The 14,923-nt window shown below is 35.6% G+C and overlaps 1 protein-coding gene across 2 annotated transcripts in view; it reads right to left on the bottom strand.

Annotated features, from left to right (window-relative positions):
- Window positions 1-11: 11 nt before the first annotated feature.
- EFCAB7 (EF-hand calcium binding domain 7) overlaps window positions 12-14,923 on the bottom strand; it is a 55,828-nt gene continuing 40,916 nt past the window's right edge. Inside the window, exons 11-14 of one of the 2 annotated variants that reach the window (XM_053655508.1) lie at window positions 13,500-13,648; window positions 5,195-5,404; window positions 1,191-1,298; window positions 12-234 (exon numbers count right to left, since the gene is read on the bottom strand). In XM_053655508.1, the coding sequence (XP_053511483.1) occupies window positions 160-234; window positions 1,191-1,298; window positions 5,195-5,404; window positions 13,500-13,648 (542 nt within the window). In that variant the 3' untranslated portion in view covers window positions 12-159. Of the gene's footprint in view, window positions 235-1,190; window positions 1,299-1,833; window positions 1,962-5,194; window positions 5,405-13,499; window positions 13,649-14,923 lie in introns of those variants that run through there. The other variant, XR_008389705.1, reaches the window with a different exon arrangement.

Below are 14,923 nucleotides of genomic sequence, written 5' to 3'. Positions count from 1 at the left end.
ATAACAGGAAATGTAAATGCATACAAATTGAATAGATTATTTATGTGCATCAGTTAAATGGATTAATCTTTATAGTTGATCAACAAGTAACAGACTAAATCTGCAATAATTCTTCTTAGTCTGATAGTCTCAAGTGCAATTATTTCCTAAAAACAGTATTTAAGATATAAGGGAATATACACAATAATATATCCATTCTTGTCGTTCATTCAGAGGCATTACATGTTGACAAACCTGCATATAAAAACAGAAAGCTTTTACTTTTCTTTTACAAATTGTTATTTTGGACTAATTTTTCAGTAGGGTATTTCTAGACCCTATATAAAATATCCCTGAACATGTAAAATTTTATGCTATTTATCCTTGGCACGAACCTGCGATCTGTGATCTGATGTCTAACAAGGTAAGCAGACTAACTTCTATTTCAGTATAAAAGTTGATAGGTGGTGTTTGTGAAGGTGGATGAAGAAGGGTGGCAGAAAGGGGAGTGAATACCCTCTCCTCATTACTACAACATTTTCTAAAAGCCTCACTGGAACACCAGAAAAGGTCATCTTTCTTTATCCTATTCTAGGATGTTTTAGGATTTCATGGATAGTAGGCAGAAAGAAAGGGTAGGGATAGAAAGCTTTGTCCCTTTCCTCTTCTCTAGACTAGTTGCAGTGCCTCCTAGTCTGTCCCTGCCTTTCGAGTCCTTGCTAAGTCAGAACCTGAGTTCCGCTAACACCAGAACTCCAGCTGTTCCTGATGCCTGGTATTTTCTCTTCCAGGTTGCCTTAGAAAACCTAAGTACTATACATAAAAGCATTCTGGATTATCAAAATTCCTATTGCTATTAATGTTACGTTGTACTTCTATATGTTGTTCAAAAGAGCTTTCTGTACATCATTTTGTCTTTACCTTAACCTTGTGAAGTACTTGGGGCTGGTGACAGGTTAACTTCACCCTTAAAGAGACTGGAGCAGAGGGGTTAAGTGAATATCTCATACTGGCTGCACCAAGCAGTGAGGCCTGAATTAGAATCAAGTCTCCTATCTCCCAGCATGAGATGATACTAATACAAATATCAAACTTAAAATAATTTTTCATTTTATTTCACATATACACTTATTCAGAGCATTAATAGTAAAAATGCTTTTTTTTTTCAAATTGAGAAAATAAAAGGCTTTAATTAGAAAAAAATGCATTACCATTGTAGATTTGGGTGCCACTTCTACTGCAAATATGTTGAGTCCTCTGTTGTTTATGCAGTTTTTACTTAGCTCATTGTTGATGTGAATAATCACTTTATCATCTGACTATAAAAAAAGATTTATAAGTTATTAGTTCTGTTTTTAACAAATACAGACAAATAAAATGGTAACTGTAAAACATTTTGTAAGTCTTTGGCTAGAGGTATTAACAGGGTGACACAGAAACACAGAGAGAAATACAGAAGCATTCTCTGAGCCTGGATATCAAGGAAGACCTTATGGGAAAAGTGGTACTTGAGATAATAGGTAGTGGCCTCTAAGGTGGACAGGAAGCAAGAGAAAGCAGAACGGAGCTGAAAAATGAGAGAAATGCAGAGTCAAAGTATTCCCCTGCTAAAGAACCTGCGATCACTCCCTAATGACTACAAAGGGGTAGCATAACACTAGACGACCTGCATTCACTTCTAGCTCTTCTGCTACTCGGCAGTGTGGCCTTTTGCAAATCTATATCACCGTGCTTCAATTGCCTCGAGTGTAAAAGGGGGAAAGTATTTACCTCACTGAATTGTTGCGAGAAGTAACAGTGTAAATATATGTAAAGTGTATGGCACATTGTAAGCTCTAAAATATTATCATTTACCTCATTTTAGTGAAGGAAGTTGAATTTTTCTTGAGGGCAAAGAAGGTGGTGGAGGGTGGAGAAGTGATAAGTTATGGCAGAGCAGAGGAACTGGGGTAAGGTAGTGACTCCCTTCCACCCCTATAATCCTAATAAAACACAGAGGGCAGAAAGGGAAACATGTTGGATTTTAGGAACCAACCTGCAAAGCTTTATGATCCATTTGAATAATGCAATTTACTAGCTAGGGACCCTAGCTTATTTCATCAAGTCTAGATTCTTTTATCTCTTTTTTTTTAAGAAAAAACACAGGGCAGGGCAAAAGTAAGTTTATAATTATTTGCAAAGAAAATAATACAATAATTAAGAAGTAATGACACGAGAATAAATTGTTTCATTTATTACAACTGTAAACTGACTTTTGCCCTACCCTGTATAATCTGGACCCATTCTACCAATGTTATTTATCTTCCTAATACTCTTCCAAGTACAGTTCTCTATTTTTGCAAAGCTGATAGTCTCACTCTTTTCTCTACTTCATACTAACCTTTTCTCATGTTTTGTCTTACACAATTTTCCCTGCTTCTAAAGACTGTCTCTCTGCATATCTAAATCCTAGGTATCTTTCAAATCCCACACCACATGCTCAAATCTCACACATTCCCCTTTCCCTCATCACAAAGTCTTCCCAACTTCCATAGTCCAAACAAACATCAATTACAGGAGATGCAAATATAGTAAAACTATTGTACAGACCACAGTACTGTATAATTTAACATATATCTCGTAATTATTCAGATCTCTTGAAACTCTTTGGAAGCAGCCACTATGTGACACTTTCTTGTGCCCCGTAGTCAGACTAGGAGAGTTGGTAAAATAATGTAATACTCACATTGATTCAATACTCAGCCAAATCTTAAGCATCTTAAGAAATTTATGGCAAGCATAAAAATAATGAAAATATCACCCAAGACTAAAAAAAAGCCAACAATTCTTAAAAAACCCCAACTATATTAAGGTTTTATGAAAATTTATAACTTCTAGAAAACTAAGTTTCTCTGTCTTTAAGAATTTATGCATGTACTCTCTTGACCTGCAATATCAATAGTAGCAGGGAAGCTGGCCAAAGCTAGAAATAACTGGCTTGATAGAAATATGTACTGGACAGTGGAATATACTTAATTAGATCTGTGCAAAATCTGTGTAAAGAGTTGGGCTGAATTTTTTCTTTGGAATTCTTCAAAACATGATGGTTATTATTTAAACTAATTGTGTTTGTACGAAGACTTCTAATAAAAAACTAAATAAAATATTTTGTACCCAGATGGTGCTCTGTATTTATAGATCTGCAAACATTTAATGTCACAATATTTTAAGAGAAAAAACAATGATCTCAAGCCTTTAAAATGTACCTACATAAGGAAGTTCTGGTCAAGATGGTAACATAGGTAAAAGCAGTGCTTGAATCCTCCCACAACCACATCAGAATTATAACTACACTACAGAACAACCATCATTCAAAACTGTTTGAAATCTAGCTGAACAAGTCTTACAACTAAGGATATAAAGAAGAAGCCACACTGAGACTGGTAGGAGGGGCAGAGATATGGAATGGACTGATCCCATACCCACATGTGGTGGATAAAAATTGGGAGGGATCCTCAATGAACTTCAGGGAAGAGTAGATGAGTTTAGTGAAAATATCAACAAAAAATAGGAAAAAATCAAAATGGAACTAAAAAACACAAAAAGAACCAGTCAGAAATGAAGACTACATTACAGGGAATCAGCAGTGGAATAGATGAATCAGAGGATCAAATCAGAGATTTGGAAGATAAGGAAGCAAAATACACCCAAACAGAACAACAAAAAGAAAAAAAAGTATCAAAAAAAGAATGAGGATAGTGTAAAAGGAGCCTCTGGGACAACTTCAAACATTCCAACATTCACATCATAGGGGTGCCAGAGGGAGAGGAAAGCAAGGAATTGAAAAGCTATGTGAAAAAAATAATGGCAGAAAATTTCCCTAACCTGATAAAGGAAATAGACACACATGTCCAGGAAGTGCAAAGAATCCTAAACAAGATGAACTCAAAGATGATCACACCAAGACACATCGTAATTAAAATGTCAAAGGTTAAAGACAGAGAGAATCTTAAAAGCAGTAAGGGAAAAGCAATTATCCACAAGGGAACTCCCATAAGACAGTCGGCTGATTTCTCAAAAAAAGAAACCCTGCAGGCCAGAAGGGATTGGTACGAAATACTCAGAGTGAGGAAAAGCAAGGATCTATTACCCAAATTACTCTACCCAGCAAAGCCAGAATAGAGAAAGGAAGGACACATAAAGAGTTTCCCAGACAAGAAAAAGCTAAAGGAGTTTATCACCACCAAACCACTATTATAAGAAATGTTAAAAGGTCTTCTTTAAGATGGGAGAGAGGTTGGGGGAATGGATGAAAAAGGTGAAGGGATTAAGAAGTACAAATAGTTACAGAGTAGTCACAGGGATGTGAAGTATAGTATACAGAATACAGTTAATATTCTAATAACTCTGTATGGTGTCAGATGGGTATTAGATTTATCAGGTTGTAACTTAGTAAGGTATATGATGACTGGTCACTGGGTTGTATCCCTCACACTAATGTGGTATTAGTACCATATGTTAAGTTTAACTGAAAAATTAAAAAAATATTTAAAGTAAAAAATATATACATAAGTAACAAAATTTTGAGTATATACCTAAAATGTGTATTTTAATTATTATACATACTATTATTCTAATCTATTATTGATATTGTAAAACATACATAAAATGGCAATTGAAAAGGATGACATCGAGATGAATTTTTAAAAATTGCTTCTTCCTTGTCCTTGCATTCATAATATATGGAATATCTCCAAACCAAATAATACTATTTGTATATAAGATAGTTGGCCAACTTCAAGAAACTTGCTGAGTATATTTTCCAACTTTTTGTAGTTGTTGCTGTTAATAGAGCTGATTGAACTTACAAAGTAACTCACTCCAGGTTTCGCATGGAAACAAGGTCACTGTCTCCATTACTTTTTTTGCTGTGATAGATGTGCAAACCATCATGCTTAGTTTTTCTTTTAAAATTCAGACATACCCTTGGTTCTCTAACAACCAGTTTTTGTAGTCTGTGTGATGCCTTAATTTAAAAAAAAAACTTTTATTTTAAAAAGTATATATATAAAATCATGCCCAGTTTAAGTTAGAAATCTCAGGAGAAAGAATAATTGCCTATTATAAATATTATTAATGCAATGAGATATTTAATTACGATACAAAACTAGAGTAAGCAAGAAGATGGAAAATATTAGTAAACATTGCGGTTATGAGACCACTTCATAACTGATACCTTGTTTTCAATCACGGAAGTTATCCAGGTGTCACACTTGTGAGTATGTACAATAACATTTTCGTTGCCATCCATTACTTTGGCATCGCCTTTGTTAAGGACAGATTTACAAACGGCCTTCTCAAGTTGCCCACTGCATGGCTCCATATGGACAGCTTTAATTCTTGGCTTGCATTTGTCTGCATAGACATCGATGACAAAAGGGCATGCCTGATATGAAAGAAAAAGGAAACCTCGTTTTAGCCCTCTGACATAATTTAAAATGATTTATTATTAATATGTTTATCACATGATTTAAGAAGGTACACTGCACTTTCTAGCTTGTCCTTCAGATACACTTGTAGAAGAAAGTTTTAGTACTATAAATTGAATAATAGAAAAGTATGAAATTCTGATTTGGGGTTAGCATATTAACTGAAAATATTCACAGAAAAGGAAAGAAACCTGTAACCTCTAGCAAATCGGTAGCATCCCCTTTAAGTGATTGCACCACCCCTCCCTTCATTTCAAAGCTAACTCAGGTCATGTTAGTTGCTTTTGCTAACTTTAAGGACACAGCAAGAACTCATCACAGGGCTCTAAAGGAATTACGTTTACAAATGAAACTTAATGGGTGGGCATGGAATACCGAAAAGAACTCAATGTATAAAAATGAATTCACAGTTCAAAGTTAGTGTAAAAGCACCTTTCAAATCTGAGGCCTAAAGAGCCTGTGCTTTTGGAAGTGGATTTTTCTCCTGCTTGCCTTTCAGTCTTTAGCACAGTCCATCCACAAGATGCTGCACAGAGTAGCTTAGCCTCTCTGCACCACCAGTCTCCTGCCTCGCTATGTCCAACTACTCTGCTCTTTCAGATCCTAGAACAAATGAAGCTCTTTCCTATCCCAGAGCCTTCACACAGGCGGGGGCAAATGTAGGTTTACAGTTGTGAACATACAAAACACAGTTAATTCTTTATTATTTATTAATTATTACATTATTTCCCACACCAACAACTGTAAACCTGCTTTTCCCCTAACTTCGTGTAGTATAATCTCTGTTTGGAAGATGCTTTCACATTTTTTACGGGGGTACCTCATCCTCCTCCTTCAGGTTAAAGCTCAAGAGCCACCTCTGCAGAGAGAGCTGCTCCCGTCTCCTAACCTCCTTTCATGCCCCTACTGTTCTCTACTGTGACCTCTGGCTTATTTTTTCCCAAAAACACTTTTGAAATGATTTTATTTGTTTTCTTTCCTAATTAATCATTCTCCTTCACAGAATGTAAAATTCCATGGAGGCAGAAATTTTATTTTATTCATCCTTTTATTCCCTATGCCTCTTTAGTATAGGTTTAGGCATATCGCATATAGGCATTTAACAAATATTTGTTAAATAAGTAAGTGAATTTATATACATTAATGGTGTACATAAATTTTATGTAAGAGACCAAAGATAAAAGTTTGAAGTTAATAGAGCATCAACACACATTTTTATTAATATTAAAAAATAAGAACAGTATGGGAAATGGAGAAGCCGAAGAACTTATATGTGCCCCATGGCCATGAACTAAGATGGGGAAATGCTGGTGGGAGGGTGTGTGCGGGGTGGAGGAAATTAAAGGGGAGAAAAAATGGGACAACTGTAATAGCATAATCAATCAAATGTATTTTTAAAAATTAAAATAAACAAAAAACACGTATCTTAATGACTCCAACCTTTACCAATGATAAACTCACCCTTTTAAAGAAAGACAATACAATTTTTTAAAAAACCATTGGATTAGAAAGCCAAATACCTGGGTTTGTAACTGAATTTTACCATTTACTAGCTACCTAATCACATGGGGAAGTCACTTAATTTCTATAACACTTAATGTCTTCATTGAAAAAGTAGAATTAAATAGGATATATTCCCCAAGGGTTGTTGCAACTATCTAATAAGTGATGTGTGAAACTATTTCATAATGTAGAGTTCTGAAAAAAGATTTGTCATTGATTATGCTATTTATAATAATTATAAAAATGATTATAAAGGATCCACGGACAAAACCAAGGTGTGGTGGAAGCAAGGGCGGGTGGGTTTGGCTGGGGTAGTGGGGGAGTGGTAGTGGGTAAATGCAGACAACTGTAATTGAAAAGCAATAAAATAATTTTTTAAATGATTGTGAAATTTTAATGGTTTATTTTTAGTACTAAATAGATTCTGATATCATTTTGCCATTTTCAAATCTTGGTTATTCATTTTATTCAACCAAAGAGTATCAATATTTAAAAATTCACAGAAAATAAAAATCTTAAGAAGTCTTTGAAATCTTAAGAAGACATATTCTCTAAAAATTTTTAAATAAAATAATATCTACTCTTAAAAAGCTGCAGTAAAACTATTGTTTTTTTCTGTCCATGGGTTTAATCTTTTACTTACCTATTCAACCTACTAAATTAATACAGAAAGCGTACTCAAAGCAAGAAAACTCAAAGTAAAAGAAGTTCTGTAGATGCTAATACAAGTATATTATAGATATTATAGAAATACTTTAAAAGTATGAGAAATACTATGAAAGCACTTAAAAATGCTTTTAAGATTACTAAACTGTGAACAAAAAAGGGGCTATGAAATAAACCCGATAAGCTCAGGGGCCACACAGCAGACCTGGCAAGCTCAGTGACTAAAAGTAACATCACAACATCCCAGATTCTGAACTGGGCAGGTAGTCGCAGGTAGTCATGTCCCAACTCTATAGCTTCCTTACTTTACCTTAAGTGAGCTCTGCCCACTGCTTATACGCAACCAGTATACCAAACCTTTGAAACGTCAGGGCAATTTCCTCTTCTAGACGCCTCAAAGGCAATACCACAGAAACCAGTCCACAAGACCACCAGAGCATGAGGCCACAAAAATGCTCTTTGTTATCTTGTTTTACAAATACCACCTCCATGTAAAGATCAATTATTAACTATTCTGTGCCCACCAATGTAAAAGATGTACGTATCTCTCTGTTCTGCTTTTTATCCAATTTGAGAGATTTTCTCACTCTGTTTTCTCCTGCACTCTTAATCTACCACCAATGAATTTCGTGTAATCCTCCTTAAAACTCTGCCTTTGCCTTTGATTCTCATGTATAAAGTAAGCTGTAAATGGCCATCCTCTGGAGGATTTTCTCAATCCACTGAGATTTTGCTTCCAAGTATGTCTAAAACTTGGCTCCAATAAACTCTTATAAGACTTTTCTATAGGCTGGACATTCTTTTGCTGACAATACTAACAGTAAGTCCTTATAAAAAACAATAAAATAAAGCAAATGCATGGAGAAGCTCAAGGATTTCATCGTAGATACACAAAATGGGGCCTGTTAAAATTCTGAAAAGAAACACTAAGTATAATCAGATTTTAAGACCCATGGGGATAAAATCTGACAAAACCAGAATGACCATCTGAACATGAGATAAAATCTTCCATGAAACAACTCATTCCTATTTATGGCATAAATAGGCCATAATATTACACACTGAGGAAACCTTCCCTGTGATAATGAAGGATGTGCTTAGTCTATGCTTTATCTACAAATAAATTAACCTGAAAAGATTGTGGTACATGAACTTAGCATATGCTCTAAAAGACTGAGCATTTCCAAATTGATTTTGTACAGATTTTCCCTCAATGGTTTATGAATATGTACTACTACTACTAATAACAGTACATTTATTTTCGGAATGGGTCAAAATATTCCCCTGTTGAAAAGCCACAACTATCATCACTGCCTAGGACATTCCAAATTATTGGTTCTGTGATGAAGGACATATTTAATTGGAATAATTATTCATGCATTTTGATTACATAATGGTTTTCTCCTGACTCAAAAATATTTTTGTTTTTGTCATTCTGAAACGTCTAGAGAAGTGAAAAGGGCCATTAAATAAGTAGAAAGATACATCCTTTAAATATGCGAAAGTGAGGTTCTCCAGAGAGCCTCTAAAAGCACGTGGTGCACAGAATTAATCCAGAATTCTTGAATAAGCACGTAATCATAAGTAAGCAGCTTCTTTTCAAGACGATTATCAGAATACGATTTTTCTATATGTTACACTCTTTACTGATTTAACATGTACATGTCTGACCATGGCCTGTCACGTTCTCTTAATAGTAACAATAACTTGCCTAAATCTCAGTTTTAAGGAAAATGTGTTTGAACTATGAGAAATACAAAATGCAACACTATTTGTCACAACACCATGTAACAATAGCCCTGCAGTTCCACTATGGATAATTACATCTCTTGTGGAAATCAGATTATTCAATGCCAACCCGGAACCAAGGTTAATTATTTTGTACAGCTGTTAGTTAGGCCATCCCAAGAGTATGACTCCCCAACACCCTCAGTGAGTTATATTTTCTTACATACACTCCAGAAGAATAACACTTTTTCTGGAAAATGATTCCTGAATATAGTGATCCCGTTTATAGCAGTCACGCCACTCCAGGTAGTCATAAAAAAATGTCCCTTCATGTTGGTTGACATAGTAATTAATATAGCCTAAGTCCTAAGGGTACAACAAACCAGTTTAAATTATTTAACTCAAGCAGTTACAGATAATAAAAAAGACTTGTTTACGTTTGATCATTGCAGCTACTACATGTTGTACCTGGATTAACACAACAATTAAAACAATCTACAATCGATTAAAAGAGCAAACTATAAAAGGTTATCCAAAGAAGACTTAGAGGGTCCTCGGAACTTGTCTTGGCCAAGCTTGGAAAATCTAGGGTCATGATTCTGGAGTGTCCTCCAGTCCCTTTCTATAATACTTCTAGTTATACTGTTTGTCTCGGAGTTTAAATGTTATCCAGCATCTTAAAATACTTCTGTACAGTCACTGTCCCAACAGATGACCTAAAGACAAAGCCAGGATAAAATATGAAAAGTATACAAACTGTACATCAGACCCCACAGATGAAACTTCTTCAAATAGAATCAACGACAGTAGTTGAATGAATCTTTGTTAGTTTCATCTACACCTTTAGCTGGGTGAAAATTAACAGGGCGGCTAGGATCAAAATGTTCCCACAAATGTATGAAGAAATTATGATTCTTTTGTCATTGTGATGAGGAGTCACCAGCACTAGTTTAAACCCGTTCAACTGCCCTGCAACAACTCATCTCAATGAACACAGTTTTGTAAGCCAACCAGTGTCAGCTCCTCACTTTTGAAAGTCAAACAGTCAAGGACAGATTCATGTCAATTGGTACACTCCTGAGTGCTGAACAATCAACAGTCTCACCTGAGTAACCATGCTTTCCCCAAATCCTATATAAATAAAATGCATGTTCTGCTCTGCGTGGAGAGAATGTAACAAGCCAGTGCAGATTTCCCATAGAGTAAGCAATCACTTCAGTTTTTAATATTAAGAATATAAACAAATGGCCCCGGCTGGTGTGGCTCAGTGGACTGAGTGCCAATCTGTGAACCAAACAGTCACAGGTTTGAATCCCAGTTTAGGGCACATGCCTGGGTTGTGGGCCAGGCCCCTGGGAGGGAGCGCATGAGAAGCAACCACGCATTAATGTTTCTCTCCCTCCCTTCCACCCTCTCTTCCTCTCTCTAAAAATAAATAAATTAAAAAAAACATTTTTAAAGAATATAAACAAATGTACTGTTATCTAATGTGTGTTTTGAAACTCTTAAATTCTTTATTTTAAACCAGAAACAAAAATATAGAATTTGAGAAGACCTGACTTCTGGTTGAGATGATATGTCAGTAAACACACTTTATCTCCTCACACAACTACAGAAAAAATTACAACTAAACCATAAAACAAATATGACCCAGAACCATCAGAAAATCAAGCTATATGGAAGTCCAACAACAAAGGATTTAAAGAAACCACCTTCATCCAGACAGGTAGGAAGGGTGGAGATGGGCAGAGAGGCACAGAGGTGCAGTGTGTCTCAGAGAGGTGGTGGAATGGGTGGTCCCACATTCACATGTGGTGGATAAAAATTGGGTGGTACACCTTAGAAGTGAGGGATCCCAACCCCAGGCCAGACCACACAGTCCAGGGTCCCAGTGCCAGGAAAATTAGTCCCCATAATTTCTTCCTGTAAATACCAGCGGGGGTTAAGGTGGGGAAAAACTGCCAGATTTTCAGAAAACTCCTTTTAAAGGGCCCGCACAAATTTAGGACTTACACAAACCCATCCCCTCTGGGATGCAGCACCAGGGCAACAGTGGGAAGGGTACCAGGAGCATATGGGAAGTAAGTAAAGAGATTAGAAACAGGGCAAGTGCTTCTTCCTGGGCAAACCTCCAGAAGTCAGGTAGCATCACTGTCCCTTCTCCAAGCCCTCCCCCAACAAAGAGCCACAAAGCTGTAAAATGGGTTGCCCCACCCTGGAAACTACCTAAGGCTCTGCCCCATACAATCTACAGGTGCCTTTTCTACAATTGGCCATGCCACTAAGACAGGGAGTCAAACCAGCTCTCCTTAATACATAGAAACAAACCCGAACACAGGGAAGCTGCCAAATCAAGAGACAAAGAAATATGGCCCAAATGAAAGAATAGAACAAAACTCCAGAAAAAGAACAGATGAAATGGAGATAACCAACCTATCAGATACAGAGTTCAAAACACTGGTTACCAGGATGCTCAAAGAACTCATTATGGCATATGACAATAGCATAAAAAAGACACAGGCAAAAATGAAGGTTACATTAAGTGCAATAAAGAAAAATCTACAGGGAACCAATAGTGGAGGGGATGAAGCTGAAACAATTTGGAACATAAGGAAGAAAAAAACATTCAATCAGGTCAGCAAGAAGAAAAAAGAATTCTAAAAATGAGGATAGTCTAAGGAGCTTCTGGGACATCTCCAAACATACCAACATTTGAACCATAGCAATGTCAGAGGGAGAAAAGGAAGAGCAAGAAATTGAAAACTTGCTTGAAAAAATAATGAAAAAAAACTTTCCCAATTTGGTGAAAAAAATAGACATACAAGTCCAGTAAGCATAGAAAGGCTCACACAAATTAGACCCAAAGAGGACCACACCAAGCCACATCATAATTAAAATGCCAAAGGTTAAAGATCAAGAGAGAATATTAAAAGCAGCAAGAGAAAAGAAGAGAGTTAACTACAAAGGAATTTCCATAAAACTGTCAGCTGATTTCTCAAAATAAACTTTGCAGGCAAGAAGGGACTGGCAAGAAGTATTCAAAGAGATGAAAAGCAAGGACCTACAACCTAAATTACTTGACCCAGCACAGCTATCATTTAGAATGGAAGTTGAGATAAAGTGCATCCCAAACAATGTAAAGCTAAAGGAGTTCATCATCAACAAGCCATTAATACATGAAATGTTAAAAATAATTATGAAATCGAAGATCAAAACTATAAACATTAAAATGGCAACAAATTCACAACTATAACAACTGAACTGAAAAAACAAACTAAGCAGAACAGGACCAGAATCACAGATATAGAGATCATTTGGAGGATTATCAGCTGGAGGGCATAGGGAAGTGAGAGTATGGGGAGAAAGGTGCAGGGATTAAGAGGCATAAATTGGTAGGTATAAAATAGACAAGGGGATATTAAGAATACTATAGGAAATTGAAAAGCTAAAGACTTTCATGCACAATCCTTGGATATGAACTAAGGGGGTGATTGCTGGAGGGAATGAGGGTACTGGGCAGAGAGGGTGGAAGGGGAAAATTGGCACAACTGTAATAGCATCATCAATAAAATATATTTTGAAAAAAAGTAAGGCCCAATTTTTATTATTCCTCTGGATTATTACAAGACTTATTCAATTTCTATACCTATCATGTTAATAAATAATAATGATGATAGCTAATATAAACACAGTGCTTTAAATGAGACAAGCACTGACCAAGTGTTTCACAAATATTAATTCAAGAAGTATCTTTGTCAAGAAATCAGAATTCCAGTTTTCATACAGACACATTCTCCTTATTGTAAGAAAGCCTTTATTCTGCTAGGAAAAAGAGCTTTCCCACAGAGATGAGACTTTAGCAACCCAAATAGCCATCACCAATTAAGAAATATGATTTTTTATATTATAATTTTTTCCTGCATATATGTTCAAATTCCTTTGTTCCTGAATTATTCAAATGCCTATAGTAACTAAATTTCAGCCCCAAATAGGAATTTACATAAACTAGCAAAAATGTGTTGTTGCACCCATGGTTCATCTACATGCTAAAGGTCAAAAATTTGAGTGCCCAATTCAAAAGTCAGGTGTCAAAATGTTCACAGGGTAAAATATTATGTACATTAAACTGACTCCAAAACTTTCAGACTGCTTTACCTCTGTTAATTCCAGTGCTTTATTGTAGCCCATCGAGAGCAGAGTAACCCAAAGGTCACGAGGATCTCCTTCACGATCGTTGGCTTCCATTAGATTCAGATCCATAAAGCCCTGTCTTGTTAGTTCATTCTTCTTTGTATCAAAATTCTCTGTCAAAGCAACCAAAAGTTTTCTCACATAACATAAAATTTATACATTTAATAAATTGTCTATATTATTTATAAATGTTTCTTATTCATAAATGTTCAGGCCTTATGAATCTGAGAGCCAAGTAAAAGTGGAATAAGAATGACTCAAAACCTGCTTGGGAGATACCATTCTATTTTCCCACAGCTCCACATAATAACCACTTCAGTGCATGATTTAGTTTTTAAACAAAATCTGAAGTTATAAATAATGTAAATCTATTCTAAAATTAAGATAAATTGTGATTTTTCTGAGTAAATTCTAACCTACCTGCTTATATAGATACTAATATATATTTTTAAAAGTTAAAATGCTTTATATAAATTTGCCACTTACATACAGCAGAACTTAGGGGAATTTGATGTAATACCTCAAAATTAGTAAAAAAGGAACTGGAAATAGTGCCAGATCAAGGAGACTGCTATATGCCTAATTACTCTAATTTTAACCGAATTGTCCCAGTCCTTAAAACACTGATATATGGTAGGAAACACTGTGGAGTTCATGAATGTCCTAGACAAATATAAGCATGTCCATTTAAACATTACTGTCAAGCAAAACGAAATTCACCTAGAAGCATCTAGATATTATAATACCTGAATTTGTCTATAATACAGATAATAAATAGCTACTCATTAAGGATTATATTCTGTTAACTGCTCTAACAAGAAAGATTCTATTTTCCAACTCCCATCTGTCATATACCCAAGGCAAATGGGTACTCTTATCTGAGATATCTTTTCTTATGCATTATAGTAAGAAAAGCAGCAGAGACATAACGGTTTAAAAACTGTTGACTGAATAATAGTTTTAAATATTTAGAGTTGAAAAAGTGACTTGTAACTCTTGCAAGAAAAAGTAAGTGAAGATTAAATTTGATCATAGAAATGGTAGTCACTAAGGTGGAGGTTGGAGCTACTTATGTAGTAGAGCAACATTAAAAATATTAATACTTGTTCCCATCAGGACACATGCCTGGGTTGCAGGTCAGGTCCCCAGTAGGAGACACATGAGAGGCAACCACATATTGATGTTTCTCTCCTACTCTTCTTCCCTTCCCCTCTCTCTAAAAATAAATAAATAAATAAATAAATTTTAAATATTAATATTTGATATATAACCCAAAGAAATTAATACTTTAAAAATGTATCTACCCTGGCCAGGCAGCTCAACTGGTTAGAGCAACATCCTGATACGCCAATGTTGTAGACTCGATGCCTGGTCAGGGCACATATAAG

This window comes from Artibeus jamaicensis, unplaced genomic scaffold (assembly GCF_021234435.1).
Source record: "Artibeus jamaicensis isolate MK-2021 breed Jamaican fruit bat unplaced genomic scaffold, CSHL_Jam_final scaffold_1019, whole genome shotgun sequence".
Lineage (NCBI taxonomy): Eukaryota > Metazoa > Chordata > Mammalia > Chiroptera > Phyllostomidae > Artibeus > Artibeus jamaicensis.
Note: the sequence above shows the minus strand (reverse complement) of the source record. Positions and strands in the feature narration are given on the sequence as shown.